The sequence below is a fragment of the Falco peregrinus genome, chromosome 14 (assembly GCF_023634155.1).
Source record: "Falco peregrinus isolate bFalPer1 chromosome 14, bFalPer1.pri, whole genome shotgun sequence".
NCBI classification, from domain to species: domain Eukaryota; kingdom Metazoa; phylum Chordata; class Aves; order Falconiformes; family Falconidae; genus Falco; species Falco peregrinus.
In genome coordinates this window covers 16,113,295-16,128,850 of record NC_073734.1, presented here as the reverse complement: position 1 = coordinate 16,128,850, position 15,556 = coordinate 16,113,295, and the positions used below count along the sequence as shown (strand labels likewise).

The 15,556-nt window shown below is 39.6% G+C and overlaps 1 protein-coding gene across 3 annotated transcripts in view; it reads right to left on the bottom strand.

Annotated features, from left to right (window-relative positions):
- The window catches only part of LOC101923030 (uncharacterized protein F13E9.13, mitochondrial), a 54,031-nt gene that overhangs the window by 38,047 nt on the left and 428 nt on the right, over window positions 1-15,556 (bottom strand). For all 3 annotated transcript variants that reach the window (XM_055818537.1, XM_055818539.1, XM_055818538.1), the window contains exons 2-3: window positions 14,753-14,835; window positions 7,525-7,705 (exon numbers count right to left, since the gene is read on the bottom strand). In XM_055818537.1, coding sequence (XP_055674512.1) covers window positions 7,525-7,705; window positions 14,753-14,835 — 264 coding nt within the window. The remainder of the gene's footprint in view (window positions 1-7,524; window positions 7,706-14,752; window positions 14,836-15,556) is intronic.

Genomic DNA, 15,556 nt, shown 5'->3' with positions numbered 1-15,556 from the left:
TCAGGGCAGGCGGCCTGCACACCCTGCTCCACCTCTTGCCATGACGTGTCAGCGGGCACGTGCTGACAGAGGAGCAGGTAGGTCAAAACACAGCTCCTTTGTCCTAGAGATATGTCTTACCTCCAAAAAGCATCATTAACTTGGGTGTCTCCCCTCTTTCCAGATACTTTTTCATTGTATTGCTTCTTTCCCAATATCTGTTCCCCTGTTCATATGCCTGAAGTTGGCCATCAGGCCAAAAAGCGTCAAGGACGCAGCGGCAGAGGAGCAGCATTAAGTCTTCTTTCTTTAGGAAATCAGGCAAGAAAACACAACCTGACATCATATACAGCCTGTTTGACTTTCCATCTGAACGTACCTTGCGTTTTCTACACAGCATGACATCAACAAATTACTTCTAGTGCTGTGCCAAAGGTACAAAAAGGTAAGGTCTGGGACTAATGAAACATTTTCCACTCTACTCTGAACTTACTCTGACTGTCAACCCTACCATGTCTTAGCAACGTGGTTTCCACTATATTCATTCATTTTCTGCACTATAAAGGTTTTTTGGGGTAGATACTTAAGAGGAAGGTTACGAACAGCACTGACTTCACACAGGCCATTCATCTACTCTCAGGGACCCCCTACACAGCCTTGAAATATCTCTGTGTAGAAACACTGAAGCCTTGGGCCATAGCGTCACAAGCCCACAGCTGTGAGGCTCAAGATTGAATTCTGACCCCCTTATTGTATTCTCTTCTTCTCTCCAGTCTTTCATAGACTTGAAGTTTATTTCACCTGTCACTCCGTGGGCACGTAAAAGCTCTGCACTCATCTCGTGCAGCCTTCTCTGTTCTTCACTTACTTTAGAGGTGTCTTCCAAGCCCTTCTGAAGCTCTGCGGCTGCTCCAGCTTTGGAGTCAGCCGCACATTTAATTAGAGCTGACATCATAACAAGGAAACCAATGCATTTGAAAGCAGCCATCAAGAATGCAATCTCACCCACCCAAGAACTGCTTAGGTGACACAGGCCTCACCTTAGCACATTTAAAATACAAACATAAATGGTCTTTCAAATGTATTTACCAAATGAGAAGGTGCCTGTTTATTTCAAAATTTCAGTTTCATGCCAAAAGCCCTGAAGTTGCAAGAATAGAAGCTTATGCCCAATACAGAAGAGCCTGTATTGCTTAGCAACACAGACTCCAGCTAACAAGAAACATCACAGATGGATGCCAAATCAAATGCAAGCTGTTGTCCTGTGCCTGGAGATTAGCAGGTGAAAAGCATGGAGTATTCTCAGGATCCAAAGACAAGAGCGTGCCACTAGTTACAGGTGCTTGTAGACATGGGGTAATAAACACAGTACAAATAGCTAGAGTGAGATTTCTGCATCTAGGAACAAAAGCTACAGGTTCTATTTAAATCACCCAAGTTTACAGTACAATTCAGAATTAAACAAGAAAAAATACTTCTCTAATAATAAGACTTGATGAGTCTAGAGATATGTTACATTTTCATAGTAATCGTAATGTCTAACTCCGGACAGGGGCTAGTCACCAAGTAATTTCATTTCTTGAAGTCACTGCTTACATGTTGGTTATTGATGCTTAGTTTGTGTTTCCTTAACATTGTAATTTAAGACTTCCTGCTAAACATATAGGATTGTACTTCGCTTAACAAGGCTGCACTCTATCTGGGTTTTTGGGGGCTATGAAAATACAAATTTTAACCAAGTGTAATAGGTGCAGGCACCAAATCATTACCCTTCTGTTTTATGAAGCCATAATCAGATTCCACTAATGAATTCATTTTTTACGCTCATAAAATTGTGAGAATGATACTACTGCTTACTTTCACATTTGGTCAGTTGAAAAGTTATAGCCATTGACTAGCTAATAGGCAGTCCCATTTCTGACTTATATGGGAACAAAATAATTTTGTAATCTCACTGGAAAACAAGGACAGGAAATTTCCAACAAAACCTAATAAATAGAACTTCAAGACTACATTAAGAACATGGCATGCAGTAACCAGCCACGTCAGGGCCTGCTCAAGGAACTAGAGTTTGTCTCTTTTTCAAAAGTTAGTGTTACTCCACTTATTTTAATCCTACTTAAACAGCTTTACCTAAACAGCTGTGAAGGTCTATCAATGGTAGAGAAAAAGCTTTATTTTCTTTCCTACACAGGATAATTTATGATTAAAGGAAAAAAGATGTCAGACAAACATTTCTGCTGGGTGAGCAGATATTGCATGACTGAGTTGATGGAGGAAATGGCACTTTTACTTTATCCATTTAAATGCCACATATACGCATATCTGCATTTTAACAGCCCAAAATAGTGAGCTGGATGCAACTGATGAGAAGCCCTTTCTCAGTTATGTCCCTTCCTTCAGTTATAAAGTCAAAAGGAGCTGGGAGCTAGGTTTTACTGCTTTCACAGAACTGGAGTCTGGCCTCTGCAAGGCAGCAGCTCCTGGCTGCTGCTGAGTTTTGGACTTCAGGCAAACACCTCTGCCTTTACACAAACACAAGATACTGCAGGTAACTACTGGTGGTATCTTCTTTTAGGCACAGTAAATCCTGGCTCCCAGGCCTTCTTGCCTTCCTTATTCAGAAAGAATCTGAAAGACTAATTTTTGTCCTGAAAATGAAAACTCAAGAGGACTATCAACTTTACATGCTAATGATGCTAGAGGCATACAGTCTTCATGCTGCAAAGACCCTTTACTACTCAGGACAAGGTCTTGCAGCAGCTCCTTCCATGCTGAGCATGACCTGCAGGCCTGGGAGAAGTGTCTCCAGCAGAGCTCACAGCAGCCTGCAAGGCTCACTGCCTTGCTCTGAAGCACCTGCGAACGCCCCCAAGGCACACACCACCCCCCTGCCGCAGTTTCCAGCCTAGCTGCTTCCTCCCACCCCGGCCCAGCATTAATACAGTTACGGTGGCAGTTAAAAAGAACAGAAAAGCAGTATACAATTCTGCCCAATTCTATCTCACCTTAAACAGAATCATGGGCTGTAGCAAGTGCATTTCCATGGAAGGTATCTCTGCTGGTGGGTGAGGCAAAGGAACAGTCTCAGACAGCAAAGCTATATTTAACAAGCGATTGGACAATTTGAAACAGCCTGAAGTTGCACCAGGGGAGGTTTAGATCAGCTATCAGGAAGAATTTCTTCACTGAAGGGGTGGTGAAGCATTGGAACAGGCTGCCCAGGGAGGTGGTGGAATCACCATCCCTGGAGGTCTTTAAAAGATGCAGTGCTTGGGGACATGGTGGGTTTAGCAATCCTGGGTTAACAGTTGGAGTTGATGATCTTTTCCAACCTAAATGACTCTATGATTTATAAAAGACATCAAGATATCTGGGTACCTGGGATATCTTCTGATATGAAGCCTCACTTAATCAGCTACCAACTGTGTCATTATCATTGATGAAGACTAATTCAGAAATGGGATTTCAGTAACATGATTCTTAAAGGAAAAAAAGGCAGTTTCGCAGTCAGGCGGAGACGCAGTTGGACTAACTGATAGCATTTTAAGTTCCCTCCAACGGAACTATTCTATTCTAAATTTATCATCTAAATTTATAAGATAAGAGAAGGTAAACTTAAAAATTGAGCCCTGATTCCTGGGAAGTGTAATACAGGCTCACCCAGGTGTAGTGAAGCTGCACTCTACTGTTGACCCTACTACAGCCCTTGCTCCCAGGGACCCAGACCAAAGCTCCAGCCAGAACACAAAAGCACAGCTTGCCTCTGGCCCAGAGGCTCGGGTTTTCCACCCCTTGGAGTCAAGATACGGCAAGGAGGGATACCTGGAAAACCAGAAGTAGTATTCCTGTGCATCACTACAGAGACCCAGCTACATGGACTGTTTCATGCCAAAGATCAGCAGATGGCCAGGTCAATATTCCACAGTGGCAATTCTTGAAGCCCTTCTTCTCACCATTAACTTTGTCTCCATTAGGCTAAAGGTGGGCCAGTTACTTATTTCTTCTCAATCACTGCTACATGTTGGTAACACAGAGCATGCAGAACATGCAAAGCAATAAAGGCTGTATCACCTGCATGTACGCCCGGTACTATAAAGGCTCTGCGTGTCCTCTGCAAAGGCCTACACTGATAAATTAGAGCCAAGCAAAATATCTCACTAATGCAAGGGGAAAGAAAAAACAACCAGCAGCTGAGGGCTTTTGGGCAATTCTTTTACACACAACATTCCCCTCTAATATGAATAATGCTTCATAATTAGCAAACTTTCAATAAAAGCCATGTAACTCAAAAGTACATGAACATCAAACAAGATGAGTAACATGAAATCAACACAATGGTTAACTTCAGGAAACAAGACACACTGATAAGCAACGAAAACCAAACACTATGCCTAAATCTGACCCAGACTTAGTGAACATATTGTGGACATTCCTGAGCACTGGGAAATGATAACCAGTAATACGTGCTAAACAAAAATAAATAAGGGAGCACATGCATTTTTATCTCCTCTAGAAATGTTCATAGAACCTGCTTATATACATCATTCTGTTTCAACCTCAAACAGATGTAGTTAATTAAATCAGAAACTACAAACAGGAAATTATACACCTCTAAAAACCACATGGTACACCTGTTAATAATGAACCAATTGAAAAGTAACCCTAGCAAAGAAATTTCTGACTTGCTTCTCCACAAAGAGCAGTTTAGGAAAACACTAAGATAATACAGTTTTTGGAGGATGTCATTGAACTATTAAGGTTGTTTTTCTGAGAGTAAGTATTTGAGATTAAGATGGCTTCCAGTAAAAAACAGAAATACAAAACTGTACTATTCTGTATTGTCTCTGTGTTTTGAAGTCTATGGTTCCTTAGGGACATGACTATATTTTAAATGAAAATGCTTCATTAAAAGAGTATAAAAATTGAGCAGCAGAGGACTTTAATTTTAAAGGAAAGGTGTGACATGAATCTCCCACACTATTTGTTTACATAATGGCACTATTTTTTGAGTGGGCTAACATTGCCGTATCTGCCCTGAGGAACAGAGGGAAATTCAGCAGCTTTCAACATCATCTCAAAGTCAAAAGCAAAAGATCAGACACAGTGACTCTGCTGTGTGGGGCAGACGGCGGGGGAACATGGGCCCCGCAGCAAAGTCCACCGCAGGAAGATGCCATGTCCTTGGGCAACCACCTCCTTCAGTCCCCTGTGGTGGACCTGTGGCGCTGAACCAAGAACATTCAGCACTGGTGTAACAGTCTGTCAGTAACCTTTTGGAGCTGGGAAGAAGTTGGCAGCCTCTGTTTTGGTTCAGTAACTGTTTTTTGATAGCATGAGGAACTGCTTGTTTCTGTCAGAAGCATGGAGTTCCCTTCTTCCTCAAGATACCCCAATATTTTCCTGCCCCTACCCCACATCTTTGCTGAAGCACCCAGGACAAACATGTTTTTGCTGGCATTCCTTCCTTTAGGTGCCTAATTAAATAAATAAAGGTTTCCTAAAGAACCAAAATAATTTTTAAAAACATTCTCAACCTTCTCTGATGCCTCATCCCCTGATATATTACTGTTATTTTCAGATTTATCCAATACCTTGTCAATATGCTAGGAAAATTCAGTGATTTCATCTGTTACTGTTTGGCTACCCACAACATGTTTCCCCACACAACCATACGTTGCTGATGTTGAGCTCCTACTCACTCTGTAAACCTGCTGACTTCTTCCCCCTCTACAGAACAGAAACATTATCTTCACCTAGAGACCAACTCACAATTTCCCTGTGCAGTTCTCTTCAGAACGGTTATGTCTACCAAAGATAGGAGTTTCCACCGGGAAAAGGAAACTACTGCATAGTAGCAGGAGATGCTACATATGCTTTTTAGCTAAAACACCTTCATCAAGTATTTTTTGTAGTAAAAGCATACAGGGCTTGCTTTATTAATAGCCACCTATTAAAACTGTATTGACAGTAAAATCCCTACTAAGCTGCTACAGAAAAAATTACTCAAAGATCTGCTACCTACAAAGTAGCACTCACTTCACTATGATTTTGCTTGAAGTGATTTTTATTTTTTTTCTTTTTGCTTTCCTGTTCAGTGAACTTGAGACAGTAATTTTTAAAGAAGTGCAACGAAATGCATTAAACACAGGCCCTTCCTAGCTGGTGTTCTCCAGTTACAGAGCAAATAGTGCAGAACACTAGCAGAGCTGCGCAAAAACTAAGCCCTCCAGGAATTCTCTTCCTCATTAATAACTGCAAAGAGGTAAGAGAAATGCATCGGTCCCACACTATATCCCTTATTTAGTGATAAATTTTGTGCCTACAAGGATTCATAACTCACTAAAAGTTTGACTATTGCTTTTACAATTAAGATGTGTAAATATTTTTGCAAATGTCTGTGTACCTCAAGTATCCCACATACAGAGAATCCTTAAAAACTAAAACTGGATTCTGTTGGTTTGGGTTTTTTTTTAGGTTTTTACATAGGTTCTACTGTAGCAATAAAAATTAGGTTGTGTCAAATAGCTACGTACCCTGAAAATGGCAACTTCTGATTTTAAAGCACTCAAATCTGAGTTCAAAACATACCTCCTAACAAGAATTTCCCTCAGGAAAAAGGAATTTGAAGACTCTTAGAACATACTCAACATACTTAAAACTGCCACTGCAGATAAGTTAGCCTACATTACTTTACCTGAAGTGTGTTTTTCAATTAACACCAGCATCTTTTAGTTTTACATTCTGACAGAATTCTGCTTATTTATAAAATCTGTACATTTAAAAACGTGCAACCTTACTGTAATCACGTGTACAATTTTGGCAAAACCAGACATTAACCCTCAACCTATAAAGTATTTAGGAAGTACAGGCCTTCCATATTAAACCAGCCTCCATCTTTAAATCATGGAACGTTACATACGTAAAACTAAAATTGCTTCAGCAAGCAGTAGAAGCAGAAAGGTTAGTTAGTCTAGGATTCATGCAATAATGATAGATTAATTTATATTTAATTCCCCCAAATGCAATTTAATTTTAAGTAGTTTGGCTAGCTGTACACTCAATTTTTTGTTATTATATAAAATGCTTCATTCCATCCATCATTAAAAAAGGCAATGAAAACTTAGTTTTAATGGATAATAGTAGTAGCAACAACATATAATTAGATGCTAAACCAGGATGCTTAACCACAGTGGGTTAAATTGATCCTCAAATATAATTTAACTGAAGTAAATAGAGTTACACCAAAGGTGGTTTTTCGACATGAGTAGGTTTAAACTAATCATTATATTTAGACAGGTTTCACCTAGAAAGCTGTGGCAGCGGCCTTGGGATTTTTAGCTGCCTCCAACTGAAGCAGCGCACAAGTATCATCTATTATAATCAAGCAGGCATCTTTCTCAAAATCTAATTTCTGCTTTTTCAGGGTACAGTGAGCTTTTCATGTCTCATTTTTCATGGTATCTATGTTAGTACAATGCACAATTTGCAGGGAGTAAATGCCATAGCAAACAACAGTAATAACTGATGAGTCATTTCTATTACCTGCAGCAAGAGCAACTGCTATCGCCTGTTGATTTGCGGCGCACAGGATCTGGACGCCCAGCGCGAGGTGCGGGCAGGTCTGTCTCACCGCAGCACTGATGACTGTCATTGCTGCTGTTACTTCAGGCCCAGGACACACCGTGTAAGGAAGATCATGCATGTTTTCTACTATTAAGCCATCCTGCGGAGATTATTATAAAGAAATATGATTAAACTGGGAAAAAAAGGGACTTAAAAAATATGGCGAGTTTACCACCACACTTGTTTGTGTTAAAAGACACACGAGTTTAAAGGTTTTCCTTCAAAGGAAGGATTATCTACAGTAAATTGTGTTGATGCATCCAGCCACTTATAAAAGTGCTTTCATCACCAGCATGGTATTTGCAGGGAAATCATAAAGAGAAATAAATGTGATTTTAATTATACATTCATCAATTTGGTTTCCTTTGATCCATCCTAAAATGTGAACTATAGGCGAATGAGTTAAATCTTATACCTCATTAAAAACAGTGTAAAGTCAAACTTCAATTATCCAAGTGGAATATAGGATATTGAGTATGTTTGGATAACAGAGGATCTAGAGATAATCATGGCAATTTTCAATTCAATTAATGTCAGAAAATGTGTTATTTTGGATAAAAAAAGGAATTTTTTGTTTGACTATTATTGTGCCTATTTGCAGTGTGCCTAATACCACAGTATTAACTATTGATATTTCTCCCATTCCGGAGATTACTTGAAGAAATTCCAGAATTACTTGAAGAAAGATATTACTATTTATTATCTACTATACATCTCACTCCTCATGGACATACTCTTAGCAAACAATGGAGTGGTGATAAAATACTCTGCCAATATAATTTACGTGCTGTATTGAAAATCTTTGTACATTATCCGGTACCTTGTACTTTTCTGATTGTTGTATAGTATATACCAGGAAGTTTTCAGCACCTGCAAATCGTGTAATTTTATCAAGGACTAATAACGAGTAAAAGTATAGCCTTGAAACACATTTTCAAGCCTGATGTTTTGCATTTGCAGTGAGAATGTTAAAAGAAGCTAGAAATTTCTCACTGGCTTCAATCTAAAAATACAAAAAGTTTAACAGACAAATCAATTGTATGTATAGAAAATAAATTCTGCTCTCTCTGGAGTTTTATCACACATCTTAATCCTTTAAAATGAGAACTTGACAATTGAAAGATACTGTAACTGAACCAGAATAGAAAGAAGAACATTTTTTTAGGGAAAAAAAATACAACTAGAGATTAAAAAAGAAGTTTTGTTAATAATAACATAGAGAATCAGGAAGAGGGTTAAAAAAAAAGGTTTCCTTTTAAAAAAAATTTCATATGTAACGCTTCTTTAATCTTTGTTGTAGTGTAGAAGCCCTTTCGGCAGTAAAAGATAAGACAGTATATAAAATGCAGTCAGCATTTAATGGCTGAATTACAGGCTAAGGCACAGACATCATAACGGCACACCTAACACGGAGGATGGGGAAAACTGAGAATGGAAATAATCCAGTGGAACAATACGGTCAGTCCAAGCACACAACCCACATAGGTTCAGCGCACCCAGGTACAGCTGCCCTCACCAAATGACTTACAGCGGAGTACGTAAATACACAAAACACGTAATACCTTAAAAACAAAAGGACACAACCTATTCATGGAAAAAGCGATCTAATATTACGAGCACCCAACATTAGACTATTTGGTGCCATTCATCAGCTTATTTAATTACAGAATTCCAGTCCAAGAAAAACTCAGCTAGGCAAAGGAAAACCAGACATGAAACTAACCAAAACATCTGTCCTTGATTTTGTTTCTACATCCAACTCAACATGTAATTTAAATTCAACGTATAATTTAACATCCACACGGAGGTAGGCATATGACAAAAACGACAGTCAGTCCTCAGAAAACCCACAGCATTTTCAGAAACTAAAAAAATCACAAAATTTCAGTTGGTTTCTCTGGAATGAGGTCAGAGCTGTCCCAACAAATGTGAACTGACCAAACGGTCTTGTACCTCAGGAGGCACAACCACCGCATCTTTTATGGTACCAACAGAAAGAGAAATCCTTTTGCCTTACATTAGGTCAGTCTAAGCAAAAATGTAGGGTTGGTCAGTAGTAGCATGTGGCAAAAAGATTGATATAGAACTGTAATATTTTAACAGAAACTCAAAAAATGCAACGAACCTTCAAAACCAGGTAATTCCTTGAGGCCACAAAACCTGGAAGCCCTTGGTCCTTGGCTCAAGAATGCTCTACTTAGCAGACTTCACCAAAAACGGGGTATCTGGGAAGCTCCAAGCTTATCATAAGGGCAAGGAATTAGGATCCACAAACCAGAAGCTCCAGGCCTTCAGGGAGTCAAGAATCAACTTCAATTGGACACGCACGAAGAAACGCATCTGGGAATGGGACTTGAGATGCTCAGCTCCTGAAGAGCCATGCTAGCAGCTGAAAAAAGCAGAATAGGCTGACAGAATTCCACAGTGAAACTGGGCTTTCCGTGAGTTGCTACTACTTTGACGGCTCAGGATTTGCATAAAGCAAATTATTCCATGAGATATATCAATGAATTAATTTTGAAATTCACTTAAAACCCTAGCCATATTACTGTGCATAAAAAGTATCAGAATTCTAGTTTAAAATGCAGGCATGTGGGAGGATTCCAACATTTCTCTTCTGCCTTAAACTTAGCATATTCACTTCTCAGCAGTTGTCTCTTCCTACGGCCTCAAGGTCCACAGTTACAGTGAGTATTTTTGGTATTACTTTAATAATGTTTTATTCTTTTGGTACCATCTGATAGATTAGGTTCTTTTGCGTATTATGTTTTGTTTAATTAAAAAAGAACAACATATGTTCTATGATACAGAGAGCTGAACTACAGATGCATTAATTCAAAGCTTTCTTTCATATTTTATATAAAAATATAACACCACAGATTTCTGGGCTTACTGAATTGATATGTATATAAAACAGACTTCAGTGCTATCAGACAGCTAATTAAAATGGTGGAAAGAAAACAGTTATGGTAAATTAAAGTTCTTAGAACTTAAGCTTATAATTTAGAAGTCTATGGGAACAGCTACTGTATTACATCATCCAAAGCAGAATTTATTTGGATGGCATGAGATAAAACTATAGCAAATACCTTCTGTGTTCCTTTTCCATTGAAAATTAAGATGATTTAAGTGTTGCTTACATATAATAGCCTTATTATAAGTAATTCTCAAACAATATATTTCCTCGTTGCTTTGAATGACTTCTGAAGTGCTGCATATGTGCGAAGTGCCTCTTGTATCACAATTAGCTACTAGAAAATAGGTCATTTAAATAGCTCCCTTATTATATAGAAAAATAATTTCCTTAGCTTTATTCCACTTACAGAAATGATCTCTTAAAACACTTCAGCTGCACAGACACACACATCACAGCAGAAAAGCCTTCAAACTAGTCACAAAGCCATACACACAACAGGTATAGCAATCATACAAGCTTTAACTCCTTACCTACCTAACATAAGTTTTACCTAGGGCATTTTAACTCCAATATTCCTCCTAACAGAAAAGCTTTACCTACAAGCACATACATACTAATACAAACATTCACAAGTCTAAACAACTATTCCTTCCTACAAGAAGGAAAGAGGAGTTTGTACCACCCCCATTATTCTATAGGCTCAGGTATACACTAAGACAGCTGCAGTCTTTCCCACCACCACAATCATGTGTTCCATATAAAGGAAATCAGGTGCTTTTGTAGAGCATTTATTTGCTGCATCTGGACACAGCTTCCTAGCAATTCCTTCAAAAACCCCACCTCCAGCACAAGAGGCTACTGCCTTAATAGAGGTAAGTAGATCTCTTGTGTTTTCTTGTGTATACCATAGGAGGCAGTTGTGGGGAGATCTGCTATTTTATTCTACTGTGATATAGTTAAGATTTTAAATATTAACCTCTGTAGTCCAAGGGATAACTGCCTATGTGTTTCTATACAGAAATACTGGTTTGTTCTGTCTCAACTGTTATGAAACTCTTTAAGTAATTTGAATTCAAATTGTCATTCTTGTTATAAGAGTTATGAGCTTGAAACTTTTCATTAAAAAACCCAACAATATAAACCACATACTAGTAACTCCTTTTCCAAGTACAGAGACAAAAGAAGGGTCAGGAGAATGAGAATAGCAATAAATGTATCTCCAGAGACACCATTAATAACACAAAATTTTAGGTTTGCTTTTTTTATATGAAGCACCATAATATTTGCAATTTAATGTAGTGTTGTAATTTTGAGTGGTCTTTTTTAAGAAGTATCTATATCTCTAACTGTCTCTAATGTGAGGTAATGGCAATTGGTAGTAAAGTGTTCTATATCACAGAAATTAAAGGGAGCTTGTGCTTTATTTTCTGGCTACGAAGTAAGCATCGCTCAGGCTGAACGCAATGAATAAAAGTTAACTTGAATATATATGTTTCACTCTTCTTAAACAAAAGCAGATACAGATTAGAGAGATCATAATGCCTCATAGCTTGCTGCTTACAAAATCTTGTCTAGGGAATTTCATTGTTTAGAAATATACAAGTACAAAGCATATACATTTTGAGCACAGATGGCTTCCTAACTGAGCACTCACTTGTTTTCATTACAGTGCTCTAATATAACAAATCTTTCATATTATGTTAGGCTGCTAATGTGCCAGACAAGTCACCTTCTTTGGAATATGCTGGGTTTTACTTCCAAGTGCAATGCATATTGAATGAGTGAGACCATATACTTCATTTTTAAATGTTAACACCAATTAAAGTAACGAGACAATATGTAAACATCTAGTAGCAACAAGATGGTTACGTATCATCTTAAGGGCTACTTGTAGGCAGCATTTGGAAATTCTGTTAGTAGAAACATCTGTGGAAAAAACCTTTATGTTTCTGGTTCTCTTTCACAAGAAAAACAGACAGATTCAGAGTTTGTTTGGGGTACTGAGGAGGAAACCCAAATATATTCCCATTATAGAAGCAGGATAGTTACTTTGGAAGATTAGGTATCTCTGTGCAAAAGCCAGGAAACTCCTGAAGTATCTCTCATGTGAACTTGCATTTCTCTCAAAGTACCAGGAAAAAACCTAAACAAGTGAACTGCAGAAAGTGTTAGGCAACCATATCAATACTTAGGGAAGCTCTCCTGATTATCTCTGACCTTTATGGCATTAATAAAGGATTTGTTATATTATTAACACTATTGTGTACAGATCTTCAGAATGAATATGGGTGTGAAATGTATACTGATGTTCTTGTGACTTCTACAGGAATTAGACTAAGCATAACTTTACACCCTGAATTTGTCCAAATCTATAGAGAAATGACACAGATGATATGAATGCAGTATCTGGGAGGTAGGTTTAAACATGTATTTCGGTTCAGAGACTGCAATGCAGTAGGAGGGAAGGTAAACCAGTCAAACTGGAATAGCAGAATTTAACAACTGTTGAAAAGACAAAGTATAAACCCTAAATCAAAAATTTTTGTGCTAGTACTGATTTTTAAAGCTTGTCTTAAAACTGTTCTAGCTTTGTGCATGTCGGCAGTGAATGTAACTGCTTCTATATCCCCCCTCACCTTTAGGCATATTTGGCATTTTCTCCCTGCTGCTGAAGATTTCAATGTATAATTAGTCTGTAAGGGTAATGTATAAACAAGCACTGGAATGTGGGGCAATGGTTTTACAGACCACTTGTGTAACCACTTCCGCTAACACAGGAAGACAAAAGACTAGTACTTGTCACTCTCCTGATGCAGATCAAATTATGTTATACCTCATGTTGGTACTGTAACTGTAAAGGCAAAAGACAAAGTCACAGTACAGAACACAGAGCTATTGTGCGCCCCTTCTTTCAATGGGGATGAAAAGGAATAAAAGTTACTCATTCTGTACAACTTGCAGTTAGATTATTCTAACTGGGTGGACATCTTGCACATGCTCATCTGGTTCATAGGCACTGAAGCCTGCCTCTGTAAACATCATTCTTCCACACTGCTGTTTAGCCTTTCAACAGTTCTGTTCTCAGGATTTTTTCCTAATTTAGCCTTACTAGTGCTCTGCCCATAACCTACTTGGCATGACTCGCCTTGCATTTTGACCCTGGCCTTCTACAACTTAAGACTAAGCTCTTATATTCACCTGTAAAGTATCATTCCAATTTATGCCATTAAAAAGGTTTCAGCTGGCTTGCTGTTAAAGTTTTGCAGCAAACAGCAGCTCAAAGCAATGACTACTTGTTCTTAGGACATTGTCAAACCTTGGACATTAGGATGCCACCTTACCATGCCAGAAAATGTACATAATGCTGTAGGTAGGGCAAAGAAAAAGCACATCAACACCTGAAGACAAGGTCCAATGAAGTGTTTAAAACATATCTGACCTTTCAAAAGGACATACACGCTGTTAAAATCTACTGAGCTACGAAGATTACTACACTACTCTAGGTCCAACGGCAATTCAGTCAGTAGTGCTGCCTCTTCTTGCCTCTGGCTGAGACTGGCCTTTTGGGCCTTCTCTGGATGGGCAAAGCAGGCATGCCTGCTGCCGGGGGGCTTGGATAGAGGGGCTAAAAAGGGCAGAAAAGAAAGGGCCTAAGCTTTTATTTTTTCTAGTCCCTGAATAATCTGTGCTGTTTTGGTACAAACACAAATGTGGGGTAATCCTGCACCCTGTGGTTGTGACAGGTATATATGCAGTGCCTCAGCTGTGCACATGGCATTCCTCTACAACTTCATGAAACCAGAGTATTCTACAGAGCTAAAAATACACTGGCTTGTCAGACTGGATGATGAAGAATTCTACAGCCAGATACCTAAGATGACAGCAAACATTCGCGTTGCAGTCAACTTTCCTCCTCCAACCCCCCCTGCCCTTAAACTGACTTGATGCTTTAGAAACTGTTGGTAATCCAACTTGAGCAACTTGAATAGGATGGTTTGTATCTTAAGCTTTGTCAATTGTTTTAGGTGCATATGATACCTATTTTGGGTCTTGTAATCGAGAAGGCCTACTTCCTATGTTGAAATAAAAGATGTGGAGTTAAACACCTTCCTAAACTGTGTGGTTTAAGATGCTTTTGCTGAGCTATAGACTCTGTTTAAACTATTGGCTATGCAGAAGCAGGTTTGTGTGAATGCTGCCATAGGAAGAAGGAAACAAAAAAAAACTTACAACTCCAGCATCCTTGTAAGTTTCTGCCTCTTGACAAGCTTGATCAATGATCTGGGTCAATGGAAGAGAACTTCTCGGTGTCCCTGCAAGAATAATGCTGCTTACCCCAGGGCATGCACAAACCAAAACGACATACAGTAACAGCCTTCAGGTAGGATAATGATAGGGGCTGGCATACTGAAATAAGGAGAGACAGGGTACACTTGCGAAAAGGCTGCTGCACTTCCTTGTGCCATGCCTTAGTGGGACCACTTTCCGTAGCTGAAGTTGAGAGATCTGCTATAACCACTCAGCTCCTAAGTAATGCATAAACCTGAAGAATATTTGCTAATCTCTTATTGCACTGGGTCTGCTCTTGGCTTGTTATTCCTGTACTTGTTATGGTTTATCCTGCATTAGCAACGCTCTGTGCAATACAACCTATAGCAAGGCCGACCTCTATAGCTGCAGAATAACGATGGTAAACACCAGCCAATTTGAAATTAAAGCCGTGTTAAACTCTGATGTGCGAGGCTGACTGGGCCTGGTCTTCGGTGTAAGTGCTGCGCGGAGGCGCGAACACACGTGGGTTTTGCTGGAGTTCTGGGAGTTTCCCTTAAGATCAACTCCAAGGTGTCCCGCCGAGGGGCGGCACAGGGCCCGGCGGGGTGCGAGGCCGCCTGCCCGCGGGGGCCGCCGCCGCGCCTGGGAACGCGGCCTGGCCGGGCGCCAGCGGCACGGCACGGGGAGGCGCAGCCGCAGCCGGGCCGCGGGGGAGGGGGCTGCGGCGGCCGGGCAGGAGCGTCCCCACCAGTCGCTTCGGGA